This window comes from Arvicanthis niloticus, chromosome 5, assembly GCF_011762505.2.
Source record: "Arvicanthis niloticus isolate mArvNil1 chromosome 5, mArvNil1.pat.X, whole genome shotgun sequence".
Taxonomy (NCBI): domain Eukaryota; kingdom Metazoa; phylum Chordata; class Mammalia; order Rodentia; family Muridae; genus Arvicanthis; species Arvicanthis niloticus.
Genome location: NC_047662.1, coordinates 63,573,681 through 63,589,979, shown reverse-complemented (window position 1 = coordinate 63,589,979; position 16,299 = coordinate 63,573,681). Strand labels below are relative to the sequence as shown.

The following is a 16,299-nucleotide window of genomic DNA, read 5'->3' as shown; positions in this document are numbered from 1 at the left end:
ATAATGTAATAGGTCAAAGCAGGGAGGCTCTGTATGCCTTTATTCCCTGAGTTGCAGGGAAGCAAAGGTCAGTACCTTCTCAGAAAGAGTAGGGAAAGCGATTTGGCACCTCTCACAGTGAGCCCTATTCAAAGGAATGCAAAAAGTATTTTTTGTTTAATAGCGAATACAAACAAAGCTGCTAGTAACAGTCAGCCACCACGGGCTTCAGTGTCCACTTAGCTCCAAAGGGCACATTGCAAAAGCCAACTGAGTCTCTCCAGGAGACTGTGCTCTACCTTTGCCCACTTGTCTGCCAATGGCCACTTCACTGGAATGCCAACTGCAATGTGTGCAAGACATGGGTGGTGTCGGTGTGTTTATTTGTATTACTAAGAAATAGAGCTGTCACTCTGCCATTTGTCATTTTCTTAAACTCTGAGCACAAGGGATCCTGGCCCTGGACACTCAAAGCCGCTTTGTTCTACTGTGTTCTTTATCCTGCCTTCAGAGAAAGCGTGGTTTAATAACGAAGTACGCAAGAGCCAGGCTACCTGAGTTTGAATCCTGAATCTCTTTTGCTTAGTGCCTCAGAGCCTCACTTAGCTCACTCTGTAAGACGGGAAACTTCAATCATCTTCTCCTAGAGTCATATATATAAGCATGTGAAAAAAAAAAAAAATATATATATATATATATATATATATATGCTGATACTCAGCCCTTGGGTCCTGCTGGGATCTCAGTGACAGAAGCCTGGAAAAAACAGAGCTAGAATTGCAAATCCACTGTGCTACCCTCTGATAGAGAGCAGCTCCATTTTTCATGGCCTGAGTCCAAATCATGGTGCCTTGGATATGAAATAGGTGTCATTGACATATATGTATGTAGAACCCTTCACTCAACTTCTCCAGGCCTAGATTCCTGCTCTAATATAGACAGTAACCATGCCTGTCTCACAGGGCTGTAAAGATGATCAAAGGAGTGGTGCACATAAAACATTTGCACACGCTGAGGCTTATGATAGGGCAGTTCAGTCATTAGTGACTGTTGTTACTGCTGATCACGTGAGATACATGCAAGACTGCTGTCATGTTATGGCTTGTGGTTTATGGTTTAAAAGTGTTTTCCCATCCCAAGACCTAGAGCTGAACAGATCTCAGCAGTATGACAGGACTAGTCAGGAGGCTGGACTTTGATCCAGTGATACCCGAGGAGACCTGGAAGCCAAGTCTACTGTGTACTGTGGAGTTCCAATGACAAGTCACCCCAGGTACACATGATGCTGTCGGAGGGAGAAGGAAGAGAACTCCAGTGACTGGGATGAAGGGCAGCCCTCCACCCTCTGCCTGTCCTTGGTTAGGAGTCAATTATTCTGGAGCTGGGCAGGTGTGGAGAATTCCCTACACTATTTCCATCCACACAGCCTTTCCTGCGAGTAGATTTTGACAAAGGGGATAGTAGTGTATAGGACAAAGGGCTCAAAGGGAAGAAATGTAGCAAAAGAACTCTGGGGAAACTGGAGTCTTTCTGACATGTTGACCAAGGGCCCAACCATAAGCTAAACACTTAAAGCCTAGAAGCTGAAAGAAAGCAGAGCTGCCAGCCTTACCACTCTTCTTACACAAGGCCAAGCTTCTCCAGCCAGAATCACTGGTGCAGAGGTGTTTCAGAATTCAGAATTGCTTGTGTTAGAATGGCTAAGATATACGTTGCATAGCACTTCTGTTATTTTGCAGGAAGAAGAGAGTGTTATCACAAATGCCACTCTGGTAGGCCAAAACACTACAATAAAATATATAAATATTTACATGAAGTGGGATTCAGTCTATCAAAGAGATAGCAGTTTGGTCCCGGTTTTATCACCAAGAGTCACCCCACTGAAGAAACATGTGGCATCGGCTTTGCAGCAAACAGTGGAAGCAGGCTGCTAAGATGACACCACTGCAAGCGAATGATCTGGAGATGCACGCTGCACACTGGCCACTTACCTCCACGGAGTCACCACATACTCCCTGGGCACCTGCTTTGTTCTAGGTAACATGCTAGGTGCTGAGGTTACAGGAGTTTGGTTTCTTAGAGTTATGGTGACAAAATATGACAAATTAAGAGGATTAAAGAGGCAGAAATGCATTGTCTCAGTTTGGAAGCTAAACTCAAGTGTAAACAAAGGTGCCAGACTTCCTGACATGTCTAGATCCTGGAGTTTGCTGGCAGTTTCCGGCACTGTTTTCTTGCAGCTTTGTCATTCCTTTCCTTACCTCTCCCATGACACTTAATCCTCTGCATGTGTTCCTCTTCATAGGCATTTTCTCTCCCTCAGTGACACAGATATAGACCAGATTAGACCAGATTAAAAGTAGATAAAGGCAGGTTTATTAGGAGGCAGCTCTCACTGATCACACAGGTAGAGGTTAGTAAAGCAAGGGGGTTTTCTAGAACTTAGGCAAGGAATGATGGAGTCATTCGTCAGCTAGGAGCTGGGATTATGCCCATACATGGCCAAAAACCAGCCCCTGGGCCAGCACTCTTGAGTAGGTTGCCTGAAACTTGGAGACAGAGGAGTAATGGCATTATCCTGGGGTTTTCTCCAAGCAAGCAGGTGAGTTTTCTCGATAAGGGTGGGGTTGGGGGAAGCTTGTAGGAACAGGCTATTTATAGGAACAAAAATAACTCAGATAGCTGCATTTGGTAAGCCCACCCCAGCATGGGTGATGTCATGCAAAAGCTAGAAACCTAGAGCCCACTGCACAGCCTGCGGACAGCTCAACAAGTTGGAAAATGGCCTTTCCATGTGACTCGTTGGTCTAAACTTCCACACCCCTCAGCCACTCCTTTTCTTCCAGGCAGTTCAGCTGGTCTCTGCTTTTTCCTGCCATCCAGGTTTGTTTAAGAGTCTTCTTTGCAACTTACCTTGCCTGAGAGTAACTCTTGGAACTTCTTACTGCTTATATATGCTTATGGAGAGAGGGGCATAGTGAATCTACTTAGCTTCAGGGACTTTGTAAAGCTGTTTTAAGTTGTTTACTTCCTGTCTTAAGGAGCTTCCTTGCTGGAGATTAAGCTGAGCAGTTCTCCTATCTGTAAACATCCTGTCTTAAAATATCCTGCTTCTTCCTTCCTTGCCATCCCCCACCTTCGTGCATTTTATAGCCCATGTACTAAAGAAATTTCCCTCCAAGAAAGGCTGATACCTAGCAAGAAACTGCTGTACCCCAAATTTAACTGTGAAATACTCCATACAAGCTTGGGAGGTCCCCAGTGAGTGGTGTTATTTTGGAAGGTTGTAGAACTTCCCAGACATAAAGCCACTAGGGGTGTGCCTTGAAGATTATATAGTCCAACCTTACTTCTGGTCTCAGCTCTCTGCCTCTGGTCTGCAGCTAAGATGAAAGACATCCCCAGCTGTAAGATCACAGTGTCATAAACTGCAGCACATCTTCCCCACCAAAAGCCAAAATGAACTCTGTCCCATGAAACAGCCAAAATAAACCTCCCCTCCCTTAATCTGATCCTCTCAGGTATTTAGTGATGTTGATGAGAGAAGTAACTAATGCATCTAGTATGAGCCATCCAAAGTAATTACATCTGCCATGAGCTTTTTCCATGTAACATCATACTCTGTGATGTTTTGGGTTATAATTCCAATATATCTTTTGAAGGGATGCAATCCCACATACAACAACTGGCAAGACAAGTTAGACACAGCCTAATGCTCTCTATTCAAGACAAGACAAGAGTTGAGTTGTGGTGGCGATATTATTGTAAGTATTTTGAATCTCCAAAGAAGAAAGTATTAAGAGACCATATGGATGGAGAATTTTACTCAGTGGAAAAAGTGACATTGTAAATGGAGATGAACAGATGAGCAAATTCACCAAAGAAGAGGGTAGAAGAAGCTCATATGTCCAGAGCACAGCTCTGACCTCCTCAACACTGGGCTTATGCCAGGCTAGACCCAGTACCCCAAGGAAGGTCTAGCAGTATCCCCACACTGTCAGCCATGACTAATCTTGTACCCAGCTGGCTTCCACTGGAGGAGCCCCTCTCTTGGAAATGGTCAAAAGCATAAGGCCCGGGGTTATCAGCAGCTTGCCGGATCTGCAGCCTACAGTTGCAGCCTCTGTGTAGAGAAGCAGAGGAGACTGTCTGTTTCCTCCCTTTTTTGGCCAAAGTTGATTAAAATATTTCTGACCCAGAATGAGCCAAGTGCTTACTACACAGATAGCTTCTGCTGACCTCCTTCCTGGAGAATGTATAATATACTTTATTAGGGTAGGCAGAGTTTTCCTGACAGTATTCAACTGGCCTTATAGCTGCCAAAAGGCCTCTGCTTCAAGGACCTAGTTGCTGAGTTTCTGCCAGGAGTGAAGCAAAAGCAGGGGATGAGGGTCCAAAGCCTGGCCCTGACAAGCTTTAACCTTGGGACAGCATTGACTACAGAGGCAACTGCTTTATGAGACTACAAAGTGTGGGTTTTGCTTTATGCCCATACTTAAGCATTTCACTTGATGATGAAAAGGAGGGGGGGGGGGGAAGGCACCTTTCTGAATATACACAGGAAAACATGCACAATCCCAAGCATGCAGCTTGGCCCAGTGGACCTGTTCAGAAAGTAGGGTAAGGTCCAGCACCGAGATGACTACATCACCCAGAAGACCTCACACACTCTTCTGCTTTCTACCCATCACCAATAACTATCTTCCTGACCTGTAAACAAAACAGTACAATGCTTTGTGCTTGCAGCCTCAGTCACTCACATTCATGTTTATGAGATACAACAGTGTTGTTGCTGGTTGCCAAAGTCCATTTTCGATGTTTTGTGACAATATTATAAGTTTTTATTTACTTACCTGCTGAAGTGTTTCCCAGTCTGGGGCTATTATGTATGGTGTTTCTATGAATGTTCTTTTTTGTGTGTGTCCTCTGAATGAATAGGTTACAATGGGGAGGAATGGATACTTTTATATAATTATCTTTTGCTGCCTAACAAATGCACCCCCAATAGAGAAGCTTCCAAGACTAAATATTTGGTCTCTGATTGCCTACTTGAGTAAGCAATTTTGTAGTATCCTGGAAAGGTGACTATCGCTCAGTGCCTGGGGCTGAGATCTACTGAAGCTGGCCTGGGTCTGGGTCCTGTGCTTATAAGGTGCTTGTCACAGAACAGCATCAAGTAGATGTGCTGGTTACGTCAGAATGCTGTGGTTGTGCAGCTGCAGGATCTTTCCTCAAGACTAAGCTCATGACTTGGCACCTTTCTTCCTCAGCACAAGTAAATCATCAGCCAGAGAAGTGAAAATTACATCCCTGATGATCTAGCCCCTAAAGTCGTATGGTATCACTTCCATTCTGTTCTACTCATGGAAGAGAGCCCCTAACTCCAACCCTCACTTGAGAATCCAATTTGAAGGAAAGGGTGATAAAGGATGTACATACTCACTTACCTCAAGCTATGGGGCCATGAAAGGATAGCTTGGTTCTTGGCTAGCCACAGGCCTCAAACCTGTGAACAAACCTGAGCTTCTCTGCATTTAGCCATGGGAACCACCATTTCAATCAAGCAAGCTAGCCAAGCCATTCCAAGCCAACAGAGTAACCAAAGAATCCCTTTCCCACAGGGTGCTGCCAGAGCTCTCCCTCTCCCCCTCATGCTTGGGTCGGTCACGTGCTCACACATCCCCAGTCTTAACTCTTTTGAGGCTTCCAGCTGTGTCTGGGAGTCCAAGAGCTTGAGACCAGTCAGTGCCTGGCTGCCTCCTGGCCCGGGGATCCCCACTCGAGAGCCCTGCTTCCTTCCCCCCTCCCCCCCACGGAACCTCAAACTGAGTGAGAACTCCCCACCCCAGGCGAGGTCCCACTAAGTGTCCACCCAGTGCTGCACAAGGAACCAACTCAGTCAAATTCCTGCACTGCCATGCTGAGCTACAGTTCCAGCCGACTGAGCTGTGGCAGACACTTGGAAACAACGCTGCCCAACAAGATTCAAGAACCCACACCCATGCATGAGCTAATCACTCCCCACATCAAGCCACAAATTTTAGAGATTGGACTTGATGGTGCTAGAGATTCATAAATAAACAGAATATAGACATTCACAGAAAAATCTATAAGAAATGTGTTCAGCCATCCTCTTCTATCCATTTAAAATCTGGTGAATGGCTTAGACAATTTATGAGATATTTCCTGAAGACATTACATACAATAGGAAGTACAAAGGCTTAGTTGTCAGATACAGCAAGTAGGTCTGAATCCTGGACTCACTACTTAATCATAAGTACTAGGGGACTTCAACCATTTCAGTTCTCAAATTTCTTTAACTATCAAGTGAGGGAAATCAATGAGACCTACTTTTTCCATGGGTAACTAAATAAGATAGGTGTACATGCCCTCTAAAATGGCAGACTCCTTCCTTCTGCCAAATCATCTGGAATCTAGTAGCTATCTCCATGAACTGCATAGATAGAGCACTGGATTCCACTGGATTCCATGACAGAAGCTCTACCTGAGGTGATAGACCCTGTGATGTGAAAGGTAGAGAAGCTGTCATCCAGATGAGAAGAATAATGAGTCATGCCTGGAGTGGGCATGAGTGCATACGCAATGGAAATCAGGGCATTTTCAAACAGAAACGTTTTCCTAGACCTGGGTTCAGTTTACGTAAAGATGGTAATAGAGGGCCAGGAGAGGCAAATGGAAATAGCAAAGGAGTTGATTGTATTTACTGATCATTGTAAACAGGAGGAAGGGAAGTAGATGGTGGGAGGTTAGAATAGCAAGAAAAAAAAATGGGAGTTTCTACTCAATCTGATGAAAATCATTAAGGCTAAAGAGTTTTGAAACAATCTTCTGGGCTTACTAAAACACCTAGGCAGAGAAGCTACTGAAGGATGGCCCACTGTGCTTTCCAGGGCTGGCAACCATTTATACAACCTTTGTGTCTCAAACTGTGAACAGTAGACCTAAAACTGGCCATTAGAGAACTCTTCTGAGTCAGACTCCAGGCAACTGAACTTTGTCCTGACTGTTTGAATCTTGAGGACTGACTGATGAGAAAATGCAGTGGGGGTTGGTTGTTTTTATAGGCCCTTAGCTCACTGTAAATGTGCATCTCAAGGCATGGCTGGGTAGAAATGGCCATTCATGCACTCAGCTCATCTGTGCATTTAACTTCTACGTCCAGCTAATGAGCCACTGACTCCTCGTACTTCCCTTCAAAAAGACTGATCTGTTTTGCAGCCTCTGCTTCTGTTACATTATCCAGCCCCAGGCAGTGATGATATTTATACAGAAGACAGAGACATTTTTGTGCTGTGATGGAAGCTTAAAGGAAGTTGGAGCCAATGACCTTTCACTTTGAAGCCAAAGAATAAGAAGCACAAATGTTGCCATCTTACACATAATGGGTGGCTACAGAAATGAGCAGAGTAGCTACTTCTAGCCTTTCTATCCACTGTTGAAACTATGATCCCTAAATCCTGTATGTACACTTACTCTTCATCTAGCATGCCACCACCTGTTTTGATGAGGTTGGTATGTTCATCAAAATAGACACAGTTATAAAAATCATTTTAGTAGTGATTTTGTGAATAAGCACTGGCTGTTCTATCAATTTCTTTGCTTTATTCTGAATGAACTCTAAGCATGAAGGGGATGGTTGGGTTTCAAGCTTAAGACCATCAAGTCCTAACTAATCATCTTGGAGAAACTCTCTGACTCCCAGTGAAGGATTTTGATTGCCTGGGAAATGTCTGTACGGAAACTTAATTAGGCTCTTTCTTGTCTTATTTCTTCTCAGGTGGGAAATTGGCAAGTGGAGTCCATGCAGCCTCACCTGTGGGGTTGGCCTGCAAACCAGAGATGTTGTCTGCTCCCACCTACTCTCCAGAGAGATGAACGAGGTGGTTGTCCTGGCTGATGAACTGTGCCATCACCCCAAACCTAGCACAGTGCAAGCTTGCAACCGCTTCAATTGCCCCCCAACCTGGTACCCTGCACAATGGCAGCTGGTGAGTCTCAAAGTTACTTCCAACTGTAGTTGTTGTTGGTAGCAATGACTCAAGACAAAAGGACACGTTCTCAGAATAGCTTAAATGAACACCCAAGTTCTACTATCCCTCACTTCTTAGCTCTTCTTCAACCTTCCTCTGACCTAGACCTGTTCTCTGTAAACACCATGTTCTTTCAACCACAACATAGCCCAGTGTTCTCCAAAAGCATACGCTGACACTGTCCATCTGTTTACCTGAGCATAGTCACCCTAAATTATTACCAAGCAAGAAAATATTTTCTTTTTCTTTTTTGAATGACTCAGCAGTTTAATGAAGGAGTGACAGATGGAAATGGGAAAGAGGAATGCTGGCATTACAAATATAAACTTTGTCTGCACCTTGAAAACAATAGCAAATACACTTAAATAGATACAAAGTTTATTAAAAAATAGGATGCGACTGAAATACAGTAGAATTGAGAATCAACAGCAGTTTGGGTATTTCCCACAGTAATGCATGGTATTCAGTGTGCTCTTACAACATGTATTCACATCTGACCTCACTGTCCAGGGATGGCCAAGTCTACTTCACTACAGGTCTCACAAACACACATGCAGAGTTTTCAGATGCTTGCTGGTTCTTCTGTGCATCTGTCTTTCCATGTACTAGCAACAGCAGGTTCCTTCTCTTCTTTGGGAGGTATAATTATGGCACCCAAAGGCTGCCAGTGTGCTCCAGACACAAGGAGATTGCACTTCCTAGGCAAGGCAAGTGTGCAAATTCTTCATTAACTCTCAGGGTCAGTCTATTCTTTTACAGAGGAAACAGCAAAGACACACTTGAAATAGTTGCAATTTAGAGATGTTCCAATTCCAAGAAACTTTGTTTTACTTTACCAAGAAAAATCCTACCTAGTTCTTAGTGATCTGACTCACGAGAACTTACCTGTTTTTGTTAGCTTTTGTGGGAAGCTTGGACTCACAGGACAGAATGAGGGGCTATAAAGATGAAGAGGTGTTTCCTCTTCGCTGTCTTCTCCCATTGTCATTCCAAGGGCAGTAGGCCATGAAATTATCTTTCTGTTCTTTCTCTAAACTCCATTTGGCTACCAGACAGTGACAGCTGAGCAGTTCAGAGCACTTCTGTGTCATGGTGGACCCTGTCTGCAGGAGACAGGACTCTCAGCCCAGGGCAAATGCTGCCTTTACCTTCTATAAATTGCATGAGGTGGCTAGATGAAGTTTCTTATGTAAGGTGCATAACACATCATTCTTGATCAATGTGAGTCTCCTCATCAATCTAAATGTTTGAGATTGAATATCTAATTAATAATTCAATTTTGAAAATTCTCAAGAAAATTTTGAGGATTTGATCCTAGGGATTTTCTTTTTTTTCTTTTTTTATTGGATATTTTATTTACATTTCAGATGCCATCCCCTTTCCCCATTTCCCCTCCCTAGAAAACCCCTATCCCATACCCCCTTCTCCTTTTTGCTTTTATACAGTTTTTTAAATGTTAACCAATGGCTTTATAAATTTGGTAATGCTCAATATCAATCAGAAGTGTAACCTAATACCCAACCTAGATATATCAACTATCTTTGACTGGCAGAGACATGTGAACATCTGCCTCCATGTCTGGCCCCCCTCTCTCTTTCTCTCTCATCACCTAGCTCCTTCTCTCCTTCTCTCCTCCTCTCCTTACTCCTCCCACCTTAGCTCCTCCTACATATCACCCTTCCTGTTAAAATAACACTTTTCTCTCAAAATACAGTTAGAGCATAACTATACCAATTTATGTCAGTAAGGTGCAAGATAGACCTAATACCCAGTCCATCATTTTGTTGACTAAGTAGAACCTCTGTCATCTCTCCTAAATAAAAGACTTAGTTCTGAGCCTGGCTTTTTTTTTTTCTTGGCTTTAGAATGAATGTCAGGTGAAAACCATCCTCTCAAATGTTTTCTCTCAAAGTAAATAGCAAGGATTGGCTATGAGACTATAAGTTTTCACCCCCATCAGAAATTCAGAATGACTGAGTTAACTGAAATGGGAAGCACAAAGCATAGCTTCTAAAATATAGCCAATTTATAGAGACCGCTGAACACCTGGACAGCCCCTATACTACAGAAGGTTGGAGCATCTGATCTTCAGCTTCTGGCCCAGGATCATCTGACAGACCTAGTGATGCAGAATTATTAAGGGCTGATTACTCTGTCTTGGCAGATATAATCAGTTGACTATTCTGCAAGTGTGTCCTTTTCTGGACAGTGATTTGTCTGTAGATGGAAAGAGGCAATTCTTGCCTAGTGGCTGACTCACCACAACTGGAGTAACAAGAAAGATGCTCAATTTCTTCTTAGAATCCAAGACAGGAAGCTGTCAGGAGCAAACAGATCTCTAATCAAAATGAACATTAATACAGAAATGTTTGTAACATCAATTCTGTGGGTTTCTGATGTTTTGAAAACCAACTATTTATGTAAGGCAATCTGGACTGTTGTCAGTTAACTCCTCTCAGCCATTTCTAAAGAAAATATAGAAAACACCCTAACAATAAACTCAAAGCCATGAATTTGCTATAGACCCTTAACTCACAGGCTAACCATCTGAAATAAGTTTAAAAAGTTAAAGAAAAACTGGGTCTAAGCCTTGTATTCCTAAATGTGTTATACAGATGCAATGTCTATGATAGTAACAATATTCATCTCACTTTTATATTAATAAGAAGCTCGTACCAATGAAAACCTTACATTTGAAATCAAAGTAAATTTTGTACCATTTAAGAAATTATAACTTCATCTTAATAACAATTATATATATTTCTACCAGTAAGTTATGGCTATGCAATAAATCCTAGCTAATCCTCCCTGTTCCACCAAAACCACTACTTTTCCCTAGAAAGACAGCCCAATATTAACCACCTCAGTCCCCAAGCCCAGGGCATAGTGGCGCCAACTCTTCATTAACTTCTTCAACCTGATTATGGGCGTTGAGATATTAGAAGAGGGGTTGGGGGAAGAGTAAATTGATAAGCCTCTGACACTATGTCTTCACTGCATCCAGCTGTAATTCCAGGACATCAGAGGTTCGAGCAGGTCTGCTCAGCTTGCCTGATGAGTAGATACACCAAGGCTCTGTATTCTGCAATATACAATTCTCAAACCAAATTTTAGTATCAAGATAATTGTTTGTTTGAATTTTGGAATCTAGTCTTCTGGCGGCCTGCCTCTGTCATGTCTAATCCATATAATTCTGGGAGTTTCTATGAGGATGTGCTCCCACCATCCTCCCATTTTTGCCTTCCTGCTCTCAAATTTCCCAACATCAGGGAAACTAAACTTTCGGGCACCTAGGCCCTCCACTTCCACTGATGCCTAACCCCTTACCCCATCTTTCCTCCTCCAATTACTATGAGGGTGTTCTCCCACCATCCTCTGATTCCCACCTCCAAGCTCTTGCAATTCCCCAACACTAGGGAATACAAACTTTCAGGTACCAAGGCTGTCCACTTCCACTGATGCCTGGCAAGGCCACCCTCAACTACCTATACAGGTGGAGCCATGAGTCCCCCCCTCTGTGTACTCAGGCTGGAGATTTTACAATGGCTACTCCAGCTTGTTTCTTAGGACCATTTGCTTGAAAAATTGTTTTCTAGCCTTTTACTCTAAGGTAGAGTCTGTCTTTGTCACTGAGGCGGGTTTCCTGTATGCAGTAAATTGCTGGGTCCCATTTATGTATCCAGTCCATTAGCCTATGTCTTTTAATTGAGGAACTGAGTCCATTGATGTTAAGAGATATTAAGGAACACTGATTGTTGTCTCCTGTTATTTTTGTTATTAGAGGTGAAGTTATCTTTGTGTGGCTATCTTTTTTTGGATTTGTTGGAAGAGGGTTACTTTCTTGCTCTTTATAGGGTATAATTTCCCTCCTTGTATTGAAGCTTTCCTGCTAATATCCTTTGTAATGCTGGGTTTGTGGAAAGATATTGTGTAAATTTGGTTTTGCCATGGAATATCTTGATTTCTCCATCTATGGTAATTGCTGGGTTTTGAGTTATGAGTTTTGAGTTTTGCTGGGTATAGTAGCCTGGGCTGGCATTTGTGTTCTCTTAGGGTCTGTATGACATCTGTCCAGCATCTTCTAGCTTTTATAATCTCTGGTGAGAAGTCTGGTGTAATTCTGATAGGTCTGCCTTTATATCTTACTTGGCCTTTCTCCCTTACTGCATTTAATATTTTTTCTTTGTTTTGTGCACTTGGTGTTTTGATTATTATGTGATGGGAGGTATTTCTTTTCTGGTCTAGTCTATTTGGTGTTCTATAGGCTTCTTGTATGTTTATGGGCATCTCTTTCTTTAGATTAGGGAAGTTTTCTTCTATAATTTTGTTGAAGATATTTATTGGCCCTTTAAGTTGGGAATCTTCACTCTCATCTATACCTATTATCCTTAGGTTTGGTCTCCTCATTGTGTCCTGGATTTCCTGGATATTTTGTGTTAAGAACTTTTTGCATTTTGTATTTTCTTTAACAGTTGTGTTGATATTTTCTATGGTATCTTCTGCACCTGAGATTCTCTCTTCTATCTCTTGTATTCTGTTGGTAATGCTTGTGTCTATGACTCCTGATTTCTTTCCTAGGTTTTCTATCTCCAGTGTAGTTTCCCTTTGTGATTTCTTGATTGTTTCTACTTCCATTTTTATGTCCTAGATGGTTTTGTTCAATTCCTTTGTTCAACCTGTTTGGTTGTGTTCTCTTGTAATTCTTTAAGGGATTTTTGTGTTTCCTCTTTAAGGGCTTCTACCTGTCTACTTGTGTTATTCTCAAATTATTTGAGAGTGTTATTTATGTCCTTCTTAAAGTCCTCTATCATCATCATTAGAAGTGATTTTAAATCTGAATCTTGCTTTCCTGGTGATATGGGGAATTCAGGACTTTCTAGTGTGGGAGAACTAGGTCCTAATGATGCCAAGTACCCTGGGTTACTGATGCTTATGTTCTTGTGCTTGCCTTTTGCCATCTGTATCTCCTTAGTGCTACCTGCCCTGTCCCTGACTGGAGCCTGTCTTTTCTATTATCTTAGTTGTATCAGAACTTTGTTGGGTGGGTGTAACTACTGGGGTAAGCGCTTGGGCCCAGAATCTGCTCAGTGCTCAAGCACAGACAGGATGCTGCCCAGATTAGAGCTCTGGGAGCCCCATTTCCTCTGGGTTCTTAGAGATTGGGGGCAGAGCTGTCACCCAAGATCTGCTCAGTGCTCTGGCCCAGACCGGAAGAAACCAGTTGTCCGGGCCAGGAGTGACTTCCTGGGTCCTTGTGGGTCCCAGTTACTCCCTGTTTGGGGCGGGCCTTGCTGTCTGCTTTCTAAGATACTGCCGGGGTTAGAGTCTTGGATCTGCTCAGTTCCTGGGCCCAGACCAGAAGGTGGGATTTTATTTTTATAAATACCAAATCATCATTAGACTAATCTCTGGTGGAAATTAAAGATGGCAGTTATGTTAGAAAGTTACCTAATATTTCAGGGGTCCAAAGGATCTAGATCTCTCTTATTACATAGCATTCATGTAGGTAGGAGCAAAGACATCTGAGAAGAGTGGGAGCTCATGGGTGGCAGGCAAACATAGCTGTCTCAGAAATTGTAAATTTAGTAAAGAAATTTAGATGCACTGTCAGGAAAGGAAGGAGTCTGTTACTATGCCTCCTGTGACTTACGAGCTATAAGAACACTTGTAGTAGCAGTTGAGTTTGCATCTCTTTCTCAGCATAACAGAGTTACTTAATTTTATTTCCTGAATTTTGCCCTGTCATTCCTCAGCTGAGTTGTAGGAGACAAACCTCAGTTTGCTTATTTTGTGGAAAGCTGACTTTGTGATTTCAAGCACACTTTCTATTTGAGAACCCCCTAATGTGGGTCCAGATTATCTTTTTGTGTCATACTATTCTCTTACAAATCTGTGCTTCAGGAAAATATGCACACTTTTAAATAGAACAGAGATATTTGCAACCGGGAAAAAACTCTTTTCATTATAAGAGCTGTATGATAAATTGTTGAAATACAAGTATAAAAGAAAATATTTTCAATTAAAGGCACTATGGTAGCTTTTCAATGAAGATAAATTTGTTCTGAGTGTCCTTTCTAGTTTCTGCTATTTACAATTCTAATAGTTGATGTTTAGCCTTTTTATGTATTTTGAGAATTTCACACATGTATATAATTAAATATGATCATATGTACCTCCCATTTTCCTCCCCAATTTCTTCATAGCCCCTTATTATCTCCCACTCCCAATGCCATTTTCAGATAGATAGATAGATAGATAGATAGATAGATAGATAGATAGTAGGGACACCCTTACATAGTTAATTTAAGTTAAAAATTCTGAGCCAATTTTAGATTTAAAATTTTTTCCTGATTTATTTTATTACTTCTAAAAGTCTGAATATCATAGTTTTAAAAGCAAGAGATGACAAACTGCAGCCCACCAGCTAAATCCAACCTCCTGCCCTTTTTGTAAATAAAGTTTTATTGGAACACAGACCCACCTATCCTTTTTACATATTTTTTGTCACTGATTTTGTTCTACAATGACAGAATTGTATGGCTGTGACAATGATCATATGGCTCACAAAACCTAAAGCATTTACTATAAGCCCTTTTACAAAGTTCCTGGATCCTGCACACACGCACACGCGCACGCGCATGCGCGTGCACACACACACACACACACACACACACACATACACACACACACCAAACCAGTAATAAAAATACAACCATTCTATCATAATATATTATTAAAGTTATTTTGCCTAAAAATAAATGGCCTTTTGGCAAGCTTCTAAAGAACACAAAAGGTTTTAAATTTGTTGATTGGGGGAAATCTTATTTTGCAGTTTGTTCCTCATTAGGATATCAGACATAGCTTTAAAGTGACAACAGCTGTCACAAAAGTAACCCTGAAATTTAGAAGGGATGTGCATCTCTACTTGAGCCCATTGTAAATTCAAGAAGTGTCCCAGTTAGGGTGATAAGTTTTATAGTCATCCAGCTGAGAAGAGAGGACAGCTGCCTGTATACTCTTTCCTTATAGCTAAGAGATGGTCTGCTGGTTCCAAGCGGCCAAAAATCTTCCATATTTCTCTCTTCCTTCTTCCTGGCTATCAGTAAGCATAAAACAGTACTGAGTGAGCAAAATGCTACAGCACAGTCAACACTTGGTATCTGCCATTTTCATGGCCACGGATTTAACCAGCTTAAACTGTATGCTCTTTGGTAAGACGTGTGGTGTTTACATCTATACTGAACACACATAGATGTTTTAAGTTTTTCCTAAGGAATATGTGATATTTGTGTTTTGCTTGGTATTATAATGTAGAGACAGTTTAAGCCACAGAGAAGAGGTGTGTAGATTATAGAAATAGTGAGTCATTTTATATATCATCCTTAGATTTGGGGTCTTAGCATCATATCTGAGGAACATCCTACAACCAGTCCCTTCCAGATACTAAGGGATCATTATTAAAAAAAACAAAACAACAACAACAACAACTAAAAGGAGGTATTGTGCGTGAGTTTCCTGTAAGGTCTCGTGTGTATTATGACTGAGCCCATTGATCCCATGCTACTCTGTGATGCTTTTTTTTTTTTTTTAAGTCAAGTGGATACAATATATTTTAAACAGCTGTGAGCTGGTGTTTCACTAAGAAATACACATCATTCTACATTGGTTTGAAATTAATTCTCACAACAACATAGTTAAAAATGGTATATTGTCCTCATTTTAGTTTTGAGAAAACTAAGAATTATGCAAGTTGAAAATGAAGGGGTGGCCTTTACCCACATGTTGGGACTAAAAGGTCCATGATTATCTGAATAAGCACAGTGTGAGCACCCTTGACTTGTGAAAATACAACCGTGGCCTAGGTGTGACTTCGCTCAAGGTCATGAATCCTATACACAAGAGCCTGGGGCTCCCGGTTTCTGGTATATTTTCATTGGGCTGCTTGAAATTGAAGAAAACTATTGGCTTTAAGCTGACTCATGCCAGGAGAAAAGTAAGGAATCTGTGCATTTCAGTCTCTACTGCTTGACTACTATGTCTCTGGATTATGGGTAGCTTGTATTTTGTCATTTATGTGAAGAGAAGAGTGCTTTGTGAATAGTGTTTACTCTATGACAAAATGAACGATTGTACACAGAGCGCCTCGCTACAGGCCATAAAATTCTGGCTCTGTATCTCACTGATATATTTGTGTGCAGTTATGGATCATAAAGTCAGTGTTGTAGTGGCTTTCAGGGCAACACTGCCTTCCCCTCAATAGCCACACATG

General features: G+C 41.8%; 1 protein-coding gene across 4 annotated transcripts in view; it reads left to right on the top strand.

Annotated features, from left to right (window-relative positions):
* The window catches only part of Adamtsl1 (ADAMTS like 1), an 877,745-nt gene that overhangs the window by 754,417 nt on the left and 107,029 nt on the right, over nucleotides 1-16,299 (top strand). For all 4 annotated transcript variants that reach the window (XM_076934699.1, XM_076934698.1, XM_076934696.1 and 1 more), the window contains one exon: nucleotides 7,778-7,988. In XM_076934699.1, coding sequence (XP_076790814.1) covers nucleotides 7,778-7,988 — 211 coding nt within the window. The remainder of the gene's footprint in view (nucleotides 1-7,777; nucleotides 7,989-16,299) is intronic.